This window comes from Hyaena hyaena, unplaced genomic scaffold (assembly GCF_003009895.1).
Source record: "Hyaena hyaena isolate Hyena2069 unplaced genomic scaffold, ASM300989v1 scaffold_206, whole genome shotgun sequence".
Classification (NCBI taxonomy): domain Eukaryota; kingdom Metazoa; phylum Chordata; class Mammalia; order Carnivora; family Hyaenidae; genus Hyaena; species Hyaena hyaena.
The window spans coordinates 79,613-99,474 of record NW_024080840.1 but is presented as its reverse complement, the minus strand read 5'-3'; the positions used below and the strand labels follow the sequence as shown (position 1 = coordinate 99,474).

At 44.4% G+C, this 19,862-nt stretch overlaps 1 protein-coding gene across 1 annotated transcript in view; it reads right to left on the bottom strand.

The window, feature by feature from the left end:
• Positions 1-19,862, bottom strand: part of PCSK5 (proprotein convertase subtilisin/kexin type 5) — a 336,435-nt gene that overhangs the window by 251,691 nt on the left and 64,882 nt on the right. Inside the window, exons 6-7 of the mRNA XM_039242170.1 lie at positions 14,678-14,890; positions 3,781-3,881 (exon numbers count right to left, since the gene is read on the bottom strand). Coding sequence (XP_039098101.1) covers positions 3,781-3,881; positions 14,678-14,890 — 314 coding nt within the window. The remainder of the gene's footprint in view (positions 1-3,780; positions 3,882-14,677; positions 14,891-19,862) is intronic.

The following is a 19,862-nucleotide window of genomic DNA, read 5'->3' as shown; positions in this document are numbered from 1 at the left end:
CACTGATTACATAGTCCCTCTTCTCTCAGCTGCAAAACCAGAAGATTACTTCCAAATCCATGGAATCCACATAATTGGAATATTATGAACCTCTGAACTAATACGTACAAAGAGTACCCCAACACATGAACTGTTCTCCCCTCTAAGATGACAGGATTTTTCTCTTATTCCGAAATTGCTCCTGGTGCTTAGGAGGGCAAAACACTGACACCACTCTGTACGCAGGTGATCTCTTTCAGAATAGGAGGAAACTGTCTTCTTCACTAGAAAGGCAAAGTTTTTGAGGAGACTGTCAGAAGCGCCTGTAGAGATGACGAGGCTCTAACTGAGGAAGAAGGAGGAAAGGAGGCAGGTTTTTCGAGGTTTTTACCTGGGTGCGCTGCAAGGGGATCTGTTTTAACCACCTGTTCCTACACACTCTTAGGAAAAGGATGGCTGGGGGGGGGGGGGTGGTCTGTCCTCTGAGCTCTTGCAGCAGAGTTAACTCAGGACCAAGCCTTTACTGAGCTCAGATGAGAGATCTGCACACTTTAAGTTTAATCTGTTCCTATGCTTTTTTATTTCCTCTTAGAAATATCTGTTTTATTTCCTCTTAGATTCCTAAGAAGGTTTTTGTGTTGGGGGAGTGGAGGGGCACAAGCAGAATCAAAATGGCAGCAGGGCCAATGGCTGAAGAATCCTCTAGAGGAAGATTATCTTACCGATGGCAGGCAAGCACCTGGGGCACAGAGAAAGCAGGCTGTGGGGAGGGAGGTCAGGAGGTGGGCATTTTCCCTGAGTAGATACTGTAATCCAGTGCCCTTAGGAGAAATGATGATTCCCCCCTATAGCGTGGGGACCGGTGGGACATGCCGGGAAATGGAGACCGCAGTCCCCGCTGGCAGCTTTTCACCTCAACACTCAGCCTCACCGTGACTCCCTGACCTGAGTGGGTGACGCACATCTGAAGTAGTGGCTGTGCCCGGGGCATACCTCTGCCTCGCTGTGGCTTTCTCTCCACTTTCCTTACAAGGGAGTAGCTTGTGGATCAGGCTTTTTAGCTTCTGAGAGGAAAGACTGAGTTTCCAAATAGCGAGGTCCAAGCCTTGTTGAAAAGTATAGAACAAGCCAAAGGAGTTACAAGGCAAGGTTGCTCTTTTCTTATTTTATCAGTTTATTTGTCATCTGCTTTGGCCCCATGATCAGACAGTACTGCTTATAATCTTCGATTAACAGTGGATTTCTCGATCTTGCACCTGTCTTCCGTCCATTACGGTTTTGGCAAAAATTACCCTTCAAAAATGCTCCAAAGGCAAAGCAAGAGAAAACAGATGAAGCCTTTCAGGGTGTTCCCAGCGCCAAGGCGAACACAGCCAACCGAGTGGCCTGTTTGAGGCACAGAAGTAAGGATTCTCCATGTGAACTTAAATAGTGGTTAAAAGAATTGCTGCAGAATTACTGATACAGTAATATCCCAAGGAACTGAGCATCAGGCATGTTTAGAGCCACTAATACGGCACTTAGTTGCTTAAGTTTGAGATTACAACTATTTTTGGAGGGGAATTAGGAAGTGCAGGATAAATTCCTGACTTTTTTCTAATTTGCTATTTTGCGGACAGGCAAATACTCCAGAGAAACTCCCTGGAATTTCAGGATGAAGCCAATATGCTTTTCAAAAATCCAATGAGCAGTCACCACCTTAAAAACAGGTCCTTAGGGGCCCCTGGGTGGCTCAGTCAGAGAAGCATCCCTGACTTCTGCTTAGGTCATGGTCTCACCGGTTTGTGAGTTCAAGCCCTGCATCGAGCTCTGTCCTGACAGCTCAGAGCCTGGAGCTTGTTTTGGATTCTGTGTCTCACTTTCTCTCTCTCTCTCCGTCCCTTCCCTGCTTCTACACTTTCTCTCTCAAAAATAAATAAATAAAACTTAAAAAAAAAAATACTTGACAGAGACCTCTGGGGTCAGAACTGTCCAGTGAAAAGTTGTCAGGTGAGAATTTAATAGGGTTAGTGCAAGTTCTTTGCTACATCCCAATTTTTGACACTTTAAAAGATATAGTACATTGCAATGATTACTAGTTAACCTCATCAAAAAGAAAGAAATACAGATACTCGTGTGAACTCGGATATCGCTCAGTGTCAATACTTTGGCAAGAGGCCCACAAAAGATACGGCACCCACCGCGTTCTGAATGTTGGCATCCCCATGAAATCTGTATGTTGAAATTTAATGCCCCATGTGACGGCATTAGGAGGGCCTTCAGGGGGTGATTAGGTCATAAAAGTGGCACCTTCACAGCTGGGGGAACTTACAAAAGACCCCAGAGAGCTCCCTTGCCCCTTTATTTCTCCCATAGTACCTGCCTAGGAAGTAGACCTTCACCAGACACCCAATCTGCCAGTGTCTTGATCTTGGACTTCCCAGCCTCCGGAAAAATGAGAACTAATGCTTGTCGTTTATAGGCTCCTTCATTTACGCTAATTTGTTCTAGTAGCCTGAACAGATTAGACAGCCCACATCCAAAGCTGTGTTCTTCTGCCTGTCTCATGCTTTACACAGCTTATATTTCACTATTCCCATAGGACATTAAGGCCCGACTGCCTTAACACAGGCCCTCTGCTTTAAAGAAAGGGCAGCTCTACACGTACTGAAGTTGAGCTAGTACTGTTCTTCCTGAAGGTCTCATCATGATTCTTGTGTTCTTTTCCTGTTATCTGCTATTTTTCTACATCTGGGTACGACTCAATGGAAGTATCTTTCTATTCCTCCCTGGAGCAGAGGCGCAAGGCTATTTTTGGAAAAACACTTACATCCTTGCTTCAGTTGCTTTTATGATCCGCTCATAGGAGGGCATGAGTGCAGGCTCACAGTCCCCTTTCTAAAATCCTTGGACCTGATGTATTTGGAATTCAACTTTTTTTTTTCAGATACGGCAACTATAGCATAGATTACGCAACACTTCGGGGGGGGGGAGCAGTGGTCTGAGCAGGCACCGCATCATCAAACACATTAATATTTGTATGAATTTTCACCATAAAGACAAATCCCTTCATGTCAGCTCAGGGCCAGCTTGCCATCCAAGGAGTTTTTGTGTCGCATCTGCAAAAGGCCTTCCAGTTTTCTAGGCATTTGGGGTTTTGAAACCAAGGGTAAGAGTGTGTAGATCTGTATGAGGTCTTGAAAGAATGGAGATCCGGGATTTCCAAGAGTTGAGACAAACTGATGTTCGCAACGGCGGCACAATCTGTTGGTGTTTACAGAGAGGAGAGAGGCCTTCCACTCGTAATCTAAGGGGCCTTCCAAGGGATGTTTCAGACAAAGAACTGGCCAACGGGCAACAGGACTGAAGGTGGATGGGTTGCTCTGATCCCTGAGCTTCTGTCCTATGACCTTGACATATTCTGTCCCCCAAAGGGAGCGCTATGGTCATGGAATGCGAGCTCCCTGGCTGGTCTGCAGGGAAACGGCACCTGACCGTTCTGAGGAACCTTCCCAGACTAGAATAAAAACCTCAACAAGGCAAGAGAACTGGAAGCAAAGGGCATGCCTGCGCTATGACTCCACAATAATTACACACTTTGATTTTTTAAGAATATAACACACCCCCCCTCCAAATTTTCATTCTTTTCTTAACATAGGGGAAAAATTCTTTTTAAAACCCTTGTCTTTGAAGTTTGGAAGGTGGCATTTGGAAGATTCTATTCTGGGTTGTTGAGCTGGGGATTGTATAGTAGGGACTGGGTAAGTTGTCCTTGAGATGAGAGGCTGTCGCCAGCGGAGACATAGGAAGATAAAGGCTTACTTGGCTTCCAGGGCGAGCGCGATGATGCCCGCAGCCATGGGGGCCGAGGCCGACGTCCCGGTGTGGTTGTCTGTGCAGCGCTGCCTCAGATCGGTGGTGATCTAGAAGACAGAAAGGAGAAAGGTAGGGAGCTAGGGTCAACGTGAGGCACATGCAAGTAGAAAGAAATTTACTCATGACAGTGGAATGGAGGGGTGTTGAAGCAGTTGTTTTAAATGCCTTGTCCCTGCAACTCCTGACCACATTGCTTCCAGAGACTCTCCTGCAGAAGTCAACTTCGCAAAGGGACGTGTTGGGAAATTGGACTCCACTTCAGTTAAAACCAGGGTCAGGACTGCGGGGAGTCTTTGGCTCGGAATGCAGGGGGTATGCAAATGGCCCCTTACATTTTACCCCCAAACCCTTGCTTGCCTCACCCCAGACCCAGCTCTCCTTAACACTAAAGTTCTTCCATTACCCCAACAGTTTTCATAATCAGATATGTTGAACCGACAACCAGACACTGAGTTAGGCATTGGTAGCTTAAAAGCACACGTTCTGACTCCTGGCCTCTCAGAACCGATACTTTGGGAGAGCTTCAGGGTTTGTTTTTTAAATTTTTTTAATGTTTATTTATTTTTAACAGACTAACAGACTATGAGTGGGGGAGGACAGAGAGAGAGAGAGAGAGAGAGAGAGAGAGAGAATCTGCAGCAGGCTCCAGGCTCTGAGCTGTCAGCACAGAGCCTGATGATGGGCTCAAATCCATGAGCCGAGAGACCATGACCTGAGCTGAAGTCAAACGCTCCATGGACTAAGCCACCCAGGTGCCCTGAGCTGCAGATTTTGTGGCATGCTCTGCCCTACAGGGAACACTGGTGTAAGACCTCCTCAATGATTTAATGTGAATACAAAAAACACGCTTGAACCCAGTGCGTTTGATGGGAGATGACAGTGCTAAGTGCCTGTTGGCGTGTTACAGAAGGAGATTAGCCATTTGTCCATTTTCTTCCATCGGAATGTGAGAACTAGATCATTTTCTCCTCTTGGTTTGAATCCAGCTCACTTCGGCTGTGGATGAATAACATGCCCACCAGCAAGAGCAGGGCTCTCCAACCTTTGTTTCGGGATCGTTTCACTAAGGGGAAAAACAGTTAAACTGAGATTCTCCATAACGAGACAAGTTAAACACTAGGAGATAAACGTTCTGCAAACCACTGAAATGTCTAAGCTATAAAAAATCCTTGCTTCCCCACAAGCATCCACTTTTGCCTCCTTGGGGCTCATACCACTCCTGCTGGGAATGCATGAGGCTCATGGGATGAGCTCGTGGTCTCCTGGTAGTTATTGGAAGGCAAGGGTTAACCCTCTTTTGGCATCAAGACAAGGGTATTGCCCCTATTTTGCAGACAGGAACACTGATGTGAAAGATCATCAGAAAGGTATGGCAGGGGGATAAAGGCAGCTGAAAACTCTTGGATAAAGTGTATCTAAAGGATACTCTTCCCGAGAAGGGTGTCGATTGGCTGCTCTGGAAAGAAATTTGATCCTCACAGGAAGAAAGCGCTGTGGAATTCCTTACAAATGAGCCCTCCCCTAAATATTTCCTCAGGGTCCCATGAGGATGTGTGTGTGGACTATTTAATTATCTGGTATGGATCGAGACTGACACGCTGGCTGAACTAAGTTTCATACAGGGTCATCGTTCTCAAGGTCTTTTCTTTGTTTCTCTTGACACTTTTAGTGTCACCAGATGATCCACACCAGACAGGCACTGATATACAAAAGTGGTAGAGTGAACAAAAATACAGAGAGCCATAGAGATGTGGCGGTGGAAGAGAGGAGGCGAGCTTTACCCTCTTTTCCCGAAAAAAGGTCTGGAGCCCTGACAGTGTATCTGGCTAGCAGGAGAGCTTGTCTCCTGATTCACAGACTTGATTACCCAGCAACCTTCCAAACCTCCACAGTGGCTGCTTGCAAGATATTTGGGTAAATGGAGCCCGTGCCCACTTCTGCATCAGAAACTTTCTGAATTTTTAATTGCTGACTTCATTATTTTTAAAAAAGGGTTATTTACTTATTTTGAGAGAGAGAGAGTGTGTGTGCAAGTGGGAAAGGGGCAGAGAGAGAGGGAGACAGAAAATCCCAAGCAGGCTCCATGCCGACAGCACAGAGCACGACTTGGGGCTCAAACTCAAGAACTGTGAGATCAGGATCTGAGCTAGAACCAAGAGTCGGGTGCTTAACTGACTGAGCCACGCAGGCGCCCCGAACTGTTGACTTGAAAATGTATTTTTCTTTGGCTTTTTGTTGGGGTAAAAGACACATAACACAAATTTACCCTTTTGACAACTTTTAAGTGGCCGGTGTTGTTAATTATATGCACACTGCTGTATGCCAGATCTCGAGAATGGTTTTTAACTTGAATGAATAAAACTCCACCCATGAAACAACCCCCCATTGTCCCCTCCCCCAAGCCTGTGGTAACCACCATCCTACTTTCTGTTTCTATGAGTTTGACCATTCCAGGTACCTCATATAAATGTAATTCTATAGAATTTGTCTTTTTGTGTGTGGGTGACTGGATTATTTCACTACGAATAACACCCTCAAGTCTCACTCATGTTGTAGTATATTGCAGGATTTCCTTCTTTTTAGGCTGCATAATATTTCATTGTATGTATTTACCGTATTTTCTTTATTCATCCATCCATCAGTGGACATCTGGGTGGCTTCTACCTCTTGGCTATTGTAAACGTGGGGATGCAAATATCTCCTCACAATACTGTTTTCAATTCTTTTGAATGTATAAGCAGAAGTGGGGCTGCTGGATCACTGTAATGGTATTTCTAATTTTTTTAAATGTTTGTTTTAGAGAGAGAGAGAGAGAGGCGCACAGGGGAGGGGCAGAGAGAGAGGAAGACAGAATATGAAGCAGGCTCCAGGCTCTTAGCTGTCAACACAGAGCCTGACATGGGGCTCAAACCATGAACTATGAGAAGTCCGGCACTTAACCGACTGAGCCACCCAAGTGCTCTGCAAAGGTATTTCGAATTCATTTGAAATTGTGGGTAAATTTGCAGCCTCATTTTCCAAACACCCGGTCACTAAGTCAAGGCATAAGGACCTGGGAGCAGTGTGTTTCTGAATCTCCAGATAGTCTGTTGTTGAGAGATGGCCCTGCCTGTATTCTTTTCATTTCACCTATTTTTCAAGGTCCCACTCCTTTGCCAAGTTTTCTTTTTTTCAATGACTTGTGCCTGGATTCAAGATTTTTCACAATGTCTTCTCACTTGGCTCATCTTGCGTCTTCCTCAGCTGTACCAGACACTTTCGGTGCACAGAAACAAATCCAGAATAAACACTCCAAGTGTGTGTAATGTTTTTCGGTCAGATAAATACCCATCTCCGGCAAACCTCAAACGTGAACAATAAAAACTTGACGATGTCAGGGCTGTCATAGGAATATGCCTCATCCCCCTACGGTTACCAGGTATGGACATACAGGTCGCACACTTACGCTAAAAACTGCTCGGTACTTTTCTACGCAAACACCAACCAAACGTTAAATGCTCTTAATATGGGCAAGCGTCTGCGATTCCATTGTGCTTTCATTTCTTTATGTTTTGCAATCACCTTAACTAAATGAAGCTTGAGTGGTGAGAGGCAGTGAAGAGGGGCGGAGCAGGGAGGTGACGGAGAGGGGGAAGGGTAAAAGGAATGGAGAGAAAAGAAACAAAAACAGCCTCGCGCCTTCTCATCCCGCTGGAAGTGGGAAATTCCAGCTGGGTCATTTCAAGAGGAAGTTACCGTCAGTGGTGGAAATATTTAGGTGTAAATTACCGGCAAGATCTGAGGCAGGGGTTTCATCATTAAGAGAAGCTGCAGTATCAGGGAGTTTTTATGTCTGTCTTTAGAAAGGGAAGGCAAAAGACCACCAAGGAACAAGCAATCGTGAAGAAAAATGATGTCCCGTAAACTGGAACCATATGCAGGAACCCCATTAATCACAACACACGCCCGCAGGGTCTGACAGTGTCATTTAAAAGAAGAGTTTCAGGGAACAGTCGGCCACATCATGGCGCACGGAACCCAGAGGTTCTGTGTGTGACAACGGAAAAATAAGGCTCTTCCAGGTTGGAGCCCATTTTATTTTATTTTATTTATTTATTTATTTATTTATTTTTTTTAAATGTTTTATTTATTTCTAGGAGAGAGAGAGAGAGACAGTGTGAGCAGGGGAGGGTCAGAGAGAGAGGGAGTCACAGACCGAAACAGGCTCCAGGCTCTGAGCTGGCAGTCAGCACAGAGCCCGACGCGGGGCTCGAACCCACGAACCGCGAGATCATGACCTAAGCGAAAGTCGGACGCTTAACCGACTAAGCCACCCAGGCGCCCCAGTTGGAGCCCATTTTAAAAACGGTCTCAGAATTTGGTTTCGGTCCCAATGGCCCTTCACGCACACTCCAAATTCCCTTGGGTCGCTAACCCAAATCAGAAACAGCATTTTCCTCCATAGAACCTCTCTGATTGCTCAAGAAAGTATCCTTTCTGTCCGTCAGAGTGAGGCAAACAGGAGATGACACCAGGCCTCGAGCCAGATCAAAGCTGTCCTGATCAGCAAATCGGATGTGCGGCCTGTCTCGAGGATGCGTAGCAGATGGCGTTTTGGACTCCGCCAAGTGAGGGATGTCATCTTTATTTGGTGCGAAGGGCTGGGGGTTGCTCAGGCCCAGTCACATGTCCTCTGAGCAGAACCATGACTTTTTCTCATCCTCAGCTCTTGTTTCCTATGATTTCACATTTTATTAGTTGGGCTGATTGGATCTTTTATTCCAGCCTGTTGAGGAAATTCTCCGGGGAATCTCAGTTCTGATTGACTTTGGCCATGAGTGACAAGCCTTAATAGCAGCCCTGAAGAGTTCAGAGTTTCTATCTCCCTGATATCTCGTGACGTGTTTTATTTTGAAGATGCCATATTGCCTCCTATCTGGTAAAAGAGCAACGGAACAGATATTTTTAAAACACGAGATGATTCTACTGTCTGTGAGGTAGAATTTGTGTCTGGTGTAGATTTGGATTTGGATGAGGAATGTGCCAGGAAAGCTGTTTCAGACACAGCTATGGGGGGATAAAGGGAGAAAATATATCTTCAATGTGTCAATGAATCAAAAAAAGGAGCTGATTTATTAAGCACGGCAAAATCAAAGGGAATTGAGAACCAATTAATGTTTTCCGTGTTCACCGAAGTCTGGTATAAAATTCAATCATGACTGACAAGCCTGCACGAAATCCCAGTTCTGTGTTGCTCGAGGAATCTGTTAATGGAAGTGCAGATGTGAGGCTCTGCTTACAAATGTGAGGTTGCTGATGCTGGAGGAAGACGCCATCTGAGGTCATCTTTTGCGTCTCCCAAATGTACAGCTTGGTTCTAGGTAGAGAGCGGAAGCACAGTATTTCTTGGCCGAGTTGAATGACTAACATCAGGCTCCCTTATACTCGTTTTTTCCTCTACTTTAAACTCCCCCATTATTAGGAAAGACTTCAAGGTTGCTTTTTTGTCAACTGTCCAAATAAAAACTCACATAAATGTATAAGCAACCTATGAAAATTATGTGTGTATATGTGTATCCATAACCGAGGGGCTAAAGTACAGCTATTCTTCACAACTACTGTTGTTACCACAGGCTGGACTCTTCTAAAACCACCACCTCAAGCAGCTTGCAACAAGGGAGAGGACACGCACGCCTGCGTGCGTGCATACAGCTACATTGAAACCCACAGGAAGTCTGCACGCAAGATACACGATCAACTAAGGAAATGAAGGCTCAGAGACACCAACGTGCCTAAGGACATGTCGCAGCTACTACAGAGCTGGGTAAATGGTGATGTTAAATCCTGAAATGTTAGCAAAAGAGAAAGCCGAGCTACGCGGTATTGTCATCCGTGAGAGCTAAGGTGGCCCTTCCAGACCACCACCAGCCATGGCAGCAGAACTGGCCTTGAGAGCCAGCCCAGGTCGGCAAGTGGGTATAGACATTCTCCTTCCGGCTGCCATCGAAATCAGGACTTTTTAGGAGCAAATTTCCTCTCCTCTATTTAACATTCTCAAGAGACTATGTATCAGACTTCCAAACAAACCAAACACATCTGGATTTGCTAGTCATCTGCCTGAGAAAGAATGGCATTTCTCAAGCCAAAAGAAGAAACAGAGAGATGATAGAAATCAACCCCATTGTGAATGGTGACTGCACCTGAATAATGATTTGGGGGGCAGGGGAGGGGAGCAGGATGTTTCTGTGAGAAGGGAAAATGTGTAGCTGCTTAGAAACATTAGGAGTAATAAGAAAATTCCTCCACGTGGAATGGGTCACTCAATCCAACCCTGAGATACCCTGGGTGGCAAGTTGAGAGATAGAAGGAGAGATACAGCGTGAGGAGGGGAGGGTCAGAGAGAGGGAGACACGGAATCTGAAGCAGGCTCCAGGCTCTGAGCTACCTGTCAGCACAGAGCCTGACGGAGGGCCTGAATCCACGAACCACGAGATCATGACCTGAGCCGAAGTCAGACGCTCAACCGACTGAGCCACCCAGGCACCCCAGCAAGTTAGTTTTGAACACAAATAAATAACATGACATGAGGATGGGCTGAGCAGAGCGTATATACTCTAACCCTTGGCTCAGCAGACCCCTCCCAGGAGGAATAGGATCACCACCATATTCCAATCTCTAAGACAAATGACCAGAGGAAAAAGGGCAAAGGTTGAACTCGTCCCAAAAGAAGGAGATAATTTAATGATGGGAGGGACTGGGGAGAGAGAGAGAAGCTTTATTTCCAAATCAGAACTTGGGGAGAAATTTCAGGAGGCAGTGAAGAGTTTTAGACGGGATCTCTGATGCTCTTTGGCACTAAGAAAGCTTGTATGTACACCTTTATCACAGAGCATTTTCATATGCAAAATACATTATTGCCAAATGCCTTTTGCCTTCCATCAACCTACTAGAGGGAGTTTTTCTTAATGAAACCGAGCATCTCCCTGTCTTCCTGTGGCTATATAAACAATCTGTGACACTGCCATCCTTCCCAGGGTCTGAGAGTGATTTATGCACGCACGTTGACTAAGCTTGGGCTCTGGGAAGGAACAAGACACAATCTTTGACCTCACGTAGTTTCCAATCTACTGCAAAACAGACAGTCAGTAAGAAAATGTGTAATATATTAAGTAGCTCTAAGGACATGAGGAAGAAAAGTGAACAAGATAGAAGCGAGTGGGGGAGGGGAACAAGAAAAATCCTCCCTGGGATGAAATTTGAGAAGTGACACAAATGAAGTGCTATGTGGCTGTATGGTGCCTTAACAGAGGACACTTGTGACAAGGGCGAGAGCCCTGGCTTGAGCGTCACACAAAAGGCATATTCTGGACGAGCTCAGTGCTGACACAGGGGACTAGCAACTCAGATTGGCAAAGGGCTTTAGGTTTTTGGAGGAGGACTGATTATCTTAGGAGATTATGAGAAGGTCTTACGGCATGAAAATCAAGATAAATCCACTGATAGCGAAAAATAATGATACCTATATATTCTAAATATATAGAATGGCATCAATGAGAAGGAAAATAACGGATACCTATATATTCTAAATATATAAATGGCACCAATGAGAAGAAGAAAAAATGCCATACTTGTGGCATGTTACTGTAACTGTGAATGTTATTACATATACGACACAAAATAAGATATACGCAATAGTGTTAATAAAAACATATCAGTCGATAAAGCCAGATTATCGATTAATACCCAGTCATTTCAACTGATTTCTATTTAGCTTACAGGGCACCTTCTTATCGTAGTCATCTTGATATTTTGGATGCTTCACTTGCTGTAATAAGATACAAGGCCATTACTGATCGGAAGCGATTAAAGCATGAATGGGACACCAAGGTCCGCAAGTGTCCTAACAGTAGTGACAGGAAACCAAGGGACCAAGATCTGGCTGTTTGGAAACCCAGGGCAAGGTTCTCCCGCTTGCCAAAACATTCTGTTGGGGACACGTAAGATGTATTTAACAGAAGTGCTTGTCCAGAAGCAGAGAGATCCTTCCTGTCTCCTGAATCCTCAGCGTCTGCCTGGTTCAACACACAGAGGTGCTCTACAAACAAGAAATGACAACGGTGCTCTCCTGAAGAAGCCGCAAATGGCACAAGGAGATGAGTGGCCCAGGGAGGAGAGCGCCAGAGCAAAGGGGGTCAGACACTGCCATGCCTGCGACACTCGAACACAATGCCACTGACGGAAAGCGGGCATATCCGAGGGACCACAGACATTTGGTGCAAAGCCTGGTAAAGAAAAGGTCCCAGGTGCATCCCAGGATTATTTGTCATTCTGACATCTAGAAGGAGAAGGGGTCAGCTGGACCATAAACGGCCAATGTTGCCAGCTGCGCTCATGTTCAAACTGTTAACGTGTTCACGATCAAAGCACCTTTAGGGAGTGGGTGGTACAGATTGCAATGTTGTGTAGATTGGAGAAAATGGAGGCATCACAAGCACCCCTATTAACGACGGCTGGAAAAATGGCAGCCTAGCCCCCCGGGACGCAGAAAGCTACAGTGACTTAGGCAACAACGGTACTAGCCACTTACGGAGTGAGTGGCTCAGTAGGGGCACCGGTGCGGCGTGAGTACCTTTCATGCAGCATCTCCTCTTCACCGAAAATCAACGAGGCTGTTGAGGGTTTTGCCTCCGTTCTACACATGGGGAAACCAAGGCTCTGTGAGGGTCACTGAGCCACTGAGTGAGGTGTCTAAAGCTAGAGATTAACTCGAAGCAGCTCCCAAATGTCTTCTCCAGTTTATGGTAATTTGCAGATTCAGGCAAAATAAAGATATTCTAACAATGGGGTGGAGAAGAATTACTAATAAATTGCTGCTATGAAAATAGGAGGAAGAGATTAAATGAAAGTTAGAAACAAATAGGTGACATATATAAAATGAGTCAGTGAAGGTTTGGTGTCAGAAGCAGCAGTTACAGAGAAAGTGCAGTCTATGACTGAACGACTCCATCCAGTGAATGGATCATTCTGTCCATCCCTGGGAGAATTCTAAATGATGGCCTGTCATTGGGGGTGGGAGAGGGGGATGGTCATAGCATCTACCACAGCATCACAGCATGATGAGGGCCCAGGAAGCTCAAGTCTACGGAGTCAATCTCACATAGAGATTTCGAGGTCTGTCCACATTGCCTTCTCCCATCCAGGACCCAGAAAACCCTTTCTTCTCGAAGACGTTTATGGAACTTCATGGTACCCTCTCCACAGCAATCATCCCACAAGAAAAAACAGGAGTAGACAGGCATATTTGCTTTGAAGCAATGGCAACTTTGCCTTCACACTCGAGAGCTATGGAAAGAGAACGCTTATTCCAGAGAGTTCCATCAGGATTTTTATGGTGCAGAACTGACGGATGCCATTTAGTTTTAGTGGACCTTGACCGTGAGTTCTGAGAGATAAGCAAATACAAGAGCAAAAGAGGCACTCCTAGATTATAACACTTTCATAATGAAGGTAAAACATCACGGAACATCACTTTCCCATTAAGAAAGCCAGGAAGCTGCGAAACTTGTCATCTCTGTATTTCCTTCTTTTAGATTTTACTTTGTATTGTAGGGTAATGTTTACTGATGAATGATGGAGGCACTTCAAGGTGGATTCATGCACATATTTCTTAATCCAGTTACTGTGGAAGAATTAGGGAAAGCTAGGGGCAGATGGGATACGTATAGGGGTAGGCAATTTTTATTTAAATCAATCTGAAAAATGTAAGTAAAGAAGGTAGGGAGAAATCACGCATGAAAATTATAGAATAACCAGAATAATCAGGAGGACCCAAATGGATGTGGATGAAGAATGACCAGAAGGGAGTACTGTCCTATCACCTGTATTTCCTCCGTGTGTAAAAGTCAGAGGCGACCCAAATCTGCATGAATCTACAAGACCCGAGTGCAGAGTCTTAGCTAAATGCTAAAAAATGTCAAGTAAAGCGGCTTAGATTCACTTTAGAAAGACAAATCCTGAGGCAGTTTATAAACCTATGATCAAGAAAAGAGCAAAATGCAAAGGTGTTTGAAATGTAGAACCAGAGGCACGGTGCTGGGCACCCCAAAAGTCAGACTTTCCTTGAGCATCAGTGGGTCAAGGGGTATGCAGAGCCCTTTTTATTTCCTTCTATACCGTCTTTGTAATAACGTCACAAACCATGCAATATTAATTGCCCACGTTTTACAGGTGAGGCTCTTGAGGCAGATAAATGAAATAATGTGTCTAGCGTTACCCAGCTCTGGTAAATAGTTCAACAGCGAACAAAACCCATGCAGCCTGGTCCTGCAACCTGAACTCTCAATCAGGTCACTGTCTTCACGGGGAGCAGGGCATGTGGGTAAGCAGGCGATCACGTGGGACTCCCGTGCTTTTCATTCAGGCGAGTTGGTGCCTCAGTAGCAATAGAAAAGCACCTTTTGATAGGTTTAGCTCACAGTGAATTAGTCAGACCCACTTTGAAACCGAAGCGCTGAAGGTAAGTTTCAAAGAGGGATAAAGGAAGTAGGCTGAGAGTCAGAACTAGTCTCTTCTCTGCCACTAACTCGCAAGGTCAATGTGGACCATTCATTTGTCTTCAATAAAACTAAGGCTTACTCATGTCTAAGACCACATCAAATGCTGGTATATAATGGCCCAGAGAAGCACGTTCAGTGAATTGGTAAGAGTGACAACACTTACAAATACTTGTAGTGAGTCAGCAACTAACTTCCGTGTATTACGTGTCTATTTCCACATATTATTTTTGCGTATAAGCTTACAGGTCTTCCTTTGTGTTTCATACTGGAAGATAAATGAGCCAATCATGACATGCAAATGCACATACTATTTTCTTATCGTAGGACTCTCCGCTGCTGTAGGTGGTGGCCAACGTGGACGAACACTCTTCCAGGTACCAGGGCTTCTTCCCACTCTCGGCGGTGCTGCTGATGGAGATGGTGTAGATGCTGTTGGTGTAGCCGTCGCAAGAACAGTGGTCTTTGCTCCTTCCACCGTTCCCCGAGGCCCAGACAAAAACAGAGCCAAGGCCTCTCCGCCCCTGTTCACAAACAGAAAAAGTTAAATGATGGAAAACACAGATCACAGGTGCTCAATGGAGAGAAGATCAAAACTAACAGGGCTTCATCAAGCATTTACAGGAGGGCAGTGATGCTCTTTTAATAACATGCTGGACTTAAGCTGTTTTTCGAGGTGAGAGGGGTTGCTTTTGGAAACTAAAATAATCTGTACGTAACATACAGCCTGGTGACTATGGATAATAATCCTGTATTGCTTATTTGAAAGTTGCTAAGACAGTAGATTATTATTTTTTTTATTTTAATGTTTATTCTTGAGAGAGAGTGAGCATGGGTTGGGGGGGAGCAGAGAGACACACACACACACACACACACACACACACACACACACACACACACAGAATATGAAGCAGGCTTCAGGCTCCAAGCTGTCGGCACAGAACCTGATATGGGGTTCAAACTCACGAACTGTAAGATCATGACCTGAGCCAGTCGGACGCTTAAGCGACTGAGCCACTCAGGTGCCCCCTAAGAGGGCAGATCTTGAAAGTTCTCATCACTAGAAAAAAAAAATGTATAGCTATGCATGGTGATGGATTTTAACTAGACTCACTGTGGTGTTCATTTTACAATATATACAAATATCAAAGCATTATTTTGTATATTTGAAACTAATATAATGTTATAGGTCAATTACATCCCAATAAAAAAATCTAACACAGTCCCTTTCAGAATGCAAACTGGTGCAGTCACTCTGGAAAACAGCATGGAGGTTCCTCAGAAAATTAACAATAGAGTTATACTATGACCCAGCAATTGCGCTATTAGGTATTTATACAAAGGACATAGAAATGCTGATTCAAAGGAGCACATGCACTCCAATGTGTATAGCAGCACTATCAACAACAGCCAAATTATGGAAAGAGCCCTAATGTCCATCGACTGATGAATGAATAAAGATGTGGTGTATGCGTACAATGGAATATTACTCAGGGACCAAAAAGAATGAATTATTGCCATCTGTGACAACATGGATGGGACTAGAATGTATTATGCTAAGCAAAATAAGTCAGAGAAAGATAAATATCGTTATGATCTCACTCATATGTGGAATTTAAGATACAAAACAGATGAACATAGGGGAAGGAAAGGAAAAATAAGGTAAATGCAGAGAGGGAGACAAACCCTAAGAGACTCTTAAATACAGAGAAGAAACTGAGGGTTGCTGGAGAGGTGTTGGGTTGGGGGATGGGCTAAATGGGCTATGGGCATTAAGGAGGACACTTGTTAAGATGAACACTGGGTGCTGTATATAAGTGATGAATCACTAAATTCTATTCCTGAAACCATTATTACACTATATGTTAACTAACTTGGATTTTAATTAAAATAAATAAAATCATCCATTTCATGTGATACCGTCATAGAGCACCAGTGAATACAATAACAGGGTTCACGTTCAGTAGGCGGCTACCATGGACCAGGCAAAATTATAATCGTCTTGCATGAATCAGACCAAAGTCTTCCGACAACGCTGTGGGAATGGTACAATCTTTGTTTCCATTGTATAGATGAAGAAGTGAGTTACAGAAGTTCAGAAATGCTCCCAAGGTCAGGAAGTGGAAGGACAAAATTGGAACCCAGACAACACGATCCCAGAGTTGGAATACTGTTAGTCGTAATTACCACAGACCTCCAACAGTGCGATAAATCTTCCTCCACACAAAATGGGGGCTTTTACGCTCCCTCAGTTGACATCCGATCAATATGAGGGGTGAAGAGGTTATGTATTTATTCTGCGACTGGATCACATTGCTGGTGAGTAGCAGAATTGGGGACTATGTGCCTTCCAGAGCTGTGCCTCCCCTATGTATGGCATGGGCGTTAATTATGAAGGATGTTGATGGATGCTCCCAGAAATAAATGAATTCTATGATTAGGTATGTTTGGAAAATCTACGTTAAGCAAAATTAAGCAGGCTCTCCTACTGCAGAATGTAGTGAGTGATCGTTCATCCCAAAACTCTAAGGGTGCGGGGGACGACAATGTGATGTTTTTTCCAAACATATTTGATTGTGGATACCTTTTGTCAACCAGATCCATGAATTTTTTCTTACAAGGCTAGGAGACGAAGTTACATTCTTTAGGCCAAAACTTGGCACATTCTTGAAGATTTTCCAAAGGTTGTGAAGAAATTAAAGAGAAGAAGCAAAGGAGAACATACATGTACTAAAGCATAATGACCATTTGGTTCTCTAAGAGGTCATCTTCAGAAGAAAAGAAAGAAAGAAGCCAAAGGGAAGAGCAGATTTCTGAACAGAGTGGAATCCCTCAGAAATTCTACCTTTTTAAACCCCGAAGTCACACTGGCGGACACGTGGCCAAAATCTATCGTTGGTAATGAGACAGTGGTAGCTGAAGCCACATAGCTAGTGAAGGCTGAACCGCTTTCTTGCTTCGAGGCCCTGGTGTTTATGGTCTCAGGTGGAGGGAAAGTATTTGGGGTGCTATTTTGTGCTATGTTGGAATTTCTGGTAAAAGAGCCAAGGAAGGAGAGACGATGGAGAATTTGAAATATCCTTGATAAACTGTCTGTGACCTTGAAACCTCAAAGAACAGAATATTCATGACACGACTTGAATGACCTGAACATAGATTTCTTTTTGCCATGCAATGTGGAAAAATGCAAAATGATCAGACAGGAATGGGAAGTATTCACAAAGAGAGAGGGGGAGAAAGTTCTGGATGTTACTGCCACAAGACAGCCGGGTCTGGTTTATCATCTTTCAGTTTCCCAACAAAATAATCACAAAACGTACAGAAGCATGCAAAAATCAAGAAGCCATCGTAAACTAAGGATTTTGTTGAATGCTTTCTAAATCTCTAGAAGGAATTACTCCTCACTCCACATCCACTCTGGTGTGGATGGCCAGGTTGAGAAACTCCGGTGACTGACCTATCTCCTCACCTCAGAGACAGAACATCACAGCCAGAGAAGGAAGGGTCAAATTCATCATCGACATATGCCTTCTCTATTACTGAGAGGCTGTGTTCCTGGCAAAAAGCATGATAACACTGGAGCTTTATCTGACAGGTCAACAGAACACATGATGTAATGCCAAAACATTCTTGGTTTAAATACCACTGTAGCCAATAATAGACTAAGAAGCACAAAACTATCAAAAAGCACATATAGCACAATCACATTTGTATGCCTATATATAATTACGACTATGTGCCTGTGTATAAAATGCAATGGAAAGATCTTGGAAAACGTACTTGACTTTACTTTTTAAACAATGCTTATTTATCTATTTTGGGGAGAGAAAAAGAGCACAAGCAGGGGAGGAGAAGACAGAGAGGTGTAGACACAGAATCCAAAGCAGGCTCCAGGCCCCGAGCTGTTAGCACAAGCCCCATGCAGGGCTTGAACTCATGAACCATAAGATCATAACCTGAGCCGAAGTTGGACGCTCAACCGACTGAGCCACCCGGGCACCACCCCCCCCAAACTCATTCAATTAAAAAAAAAATTTAACAAGAAAATATTTAGCAGGTACTTTTATGTTCACAGTATCATCAAAAATGGGGGATACAAAATGATATATCATCTCAGTTTAGAAAACAAATGTCTGCAATGCATGTGTGTGTGCGCATGTGTGTGCACATGTAGAGAAGTTCATGTTTATAAAGTCATATGCATAAAGCTACCATAAAGTGACAATGTAACAGAACTTACTCCGTTTGGTAAGATTAGGAAAGATTTTTGTTTGCTTTCTCACACCATCCTCCATGACCATGTATCATTTTTATAAACAGAAACAAACACACTTATTTCCCTCTTAATCTTTTCCACATTAAGAGGGAAAACACAGGGCTGATTTTTTTTTAAGTTTATTTACTTGTTTTTGAGAGAGAGAGAGAGAGCGAGAGCGCAAGCACAAGCGGGGGAGGGACAGAGAGAAGGAGAGACAGAATCCCAAGCAAGCTCCATGTCATCAGCACAGAGCCCGATGTGGGGATTAACCCACGGACTATAAGATCATGACCTGAGCAGAAACCAAGAGTTGGACACTCAACTGACTATACCACCCAGGTGCTCCTCACAGGGCCAGTTCTTAAGCGATAATTTTTATTTTATGATCAAGAGGGGTTTTATGCACAGAAGATTCACTGTGTACTAGAAACAACAGAGGCCAACATTTATGGAAACTTACTATGCACCAAGCAATGTACAAACATTCTGTACAATTCAAGTCTATATCACCATTTTACAGATGGTCAAACTAGGGCTCAGAAATGCTCACGAATGCCAGAGCCAGAATTTGAAACCCAAATGGACTGAAAGCCTGTGCCCTTAACCCTTAACTATAATCTTCTTTTGGGAAAAGTGAAGGCTAGTGTTTGCTGTATTGTTTTCTTAGCCAAATCTCCAGTGTCTTCACTGAGGATTGACATTACAACAAAAGAGCAGACCAGCCTCCATGTCCTGTCCGGACTTGGTAGCAGGTCTAAAATGATAAAGAAAGGATCCGTACATGGTCCTGAGCATTCTGGTGGGGAAGGACATAGGTTCAGATGCAAAACTCGCCCAGAAATCGCAACCTGATCAGGGCTCCCTTAGAAGTAAGACCACAGGTCATTCTATTATGGCAGCATCCAGAGGTGGGACCCTGTGAAGGAGCGAGGATGGTATTGGCGGAGTCCTTTGGAGATCCTCTGGGTCGATAGAACAGTGAGTAGCCACTGGTCTGGAAGTGTTCCTTCCAGACAGAGGTGACACCCTTCCCTCAAACAGAATGTGAAGGAATTACTTTGCAGTTGGGCACGGTGAAGGGAAGCCTCAAAGGACAGTAGGAGGCCAATAGACGCCCTGCCCCGCCGCCCGCAACCCGTTCAGGATGGAAGGAAGCTGAGGAGTATGGGTCACTGGAATTGGAGAGGGGCTAAGAGATGCTGAAAACTCATCAGGGGACATACTAACCCATGTTGGCC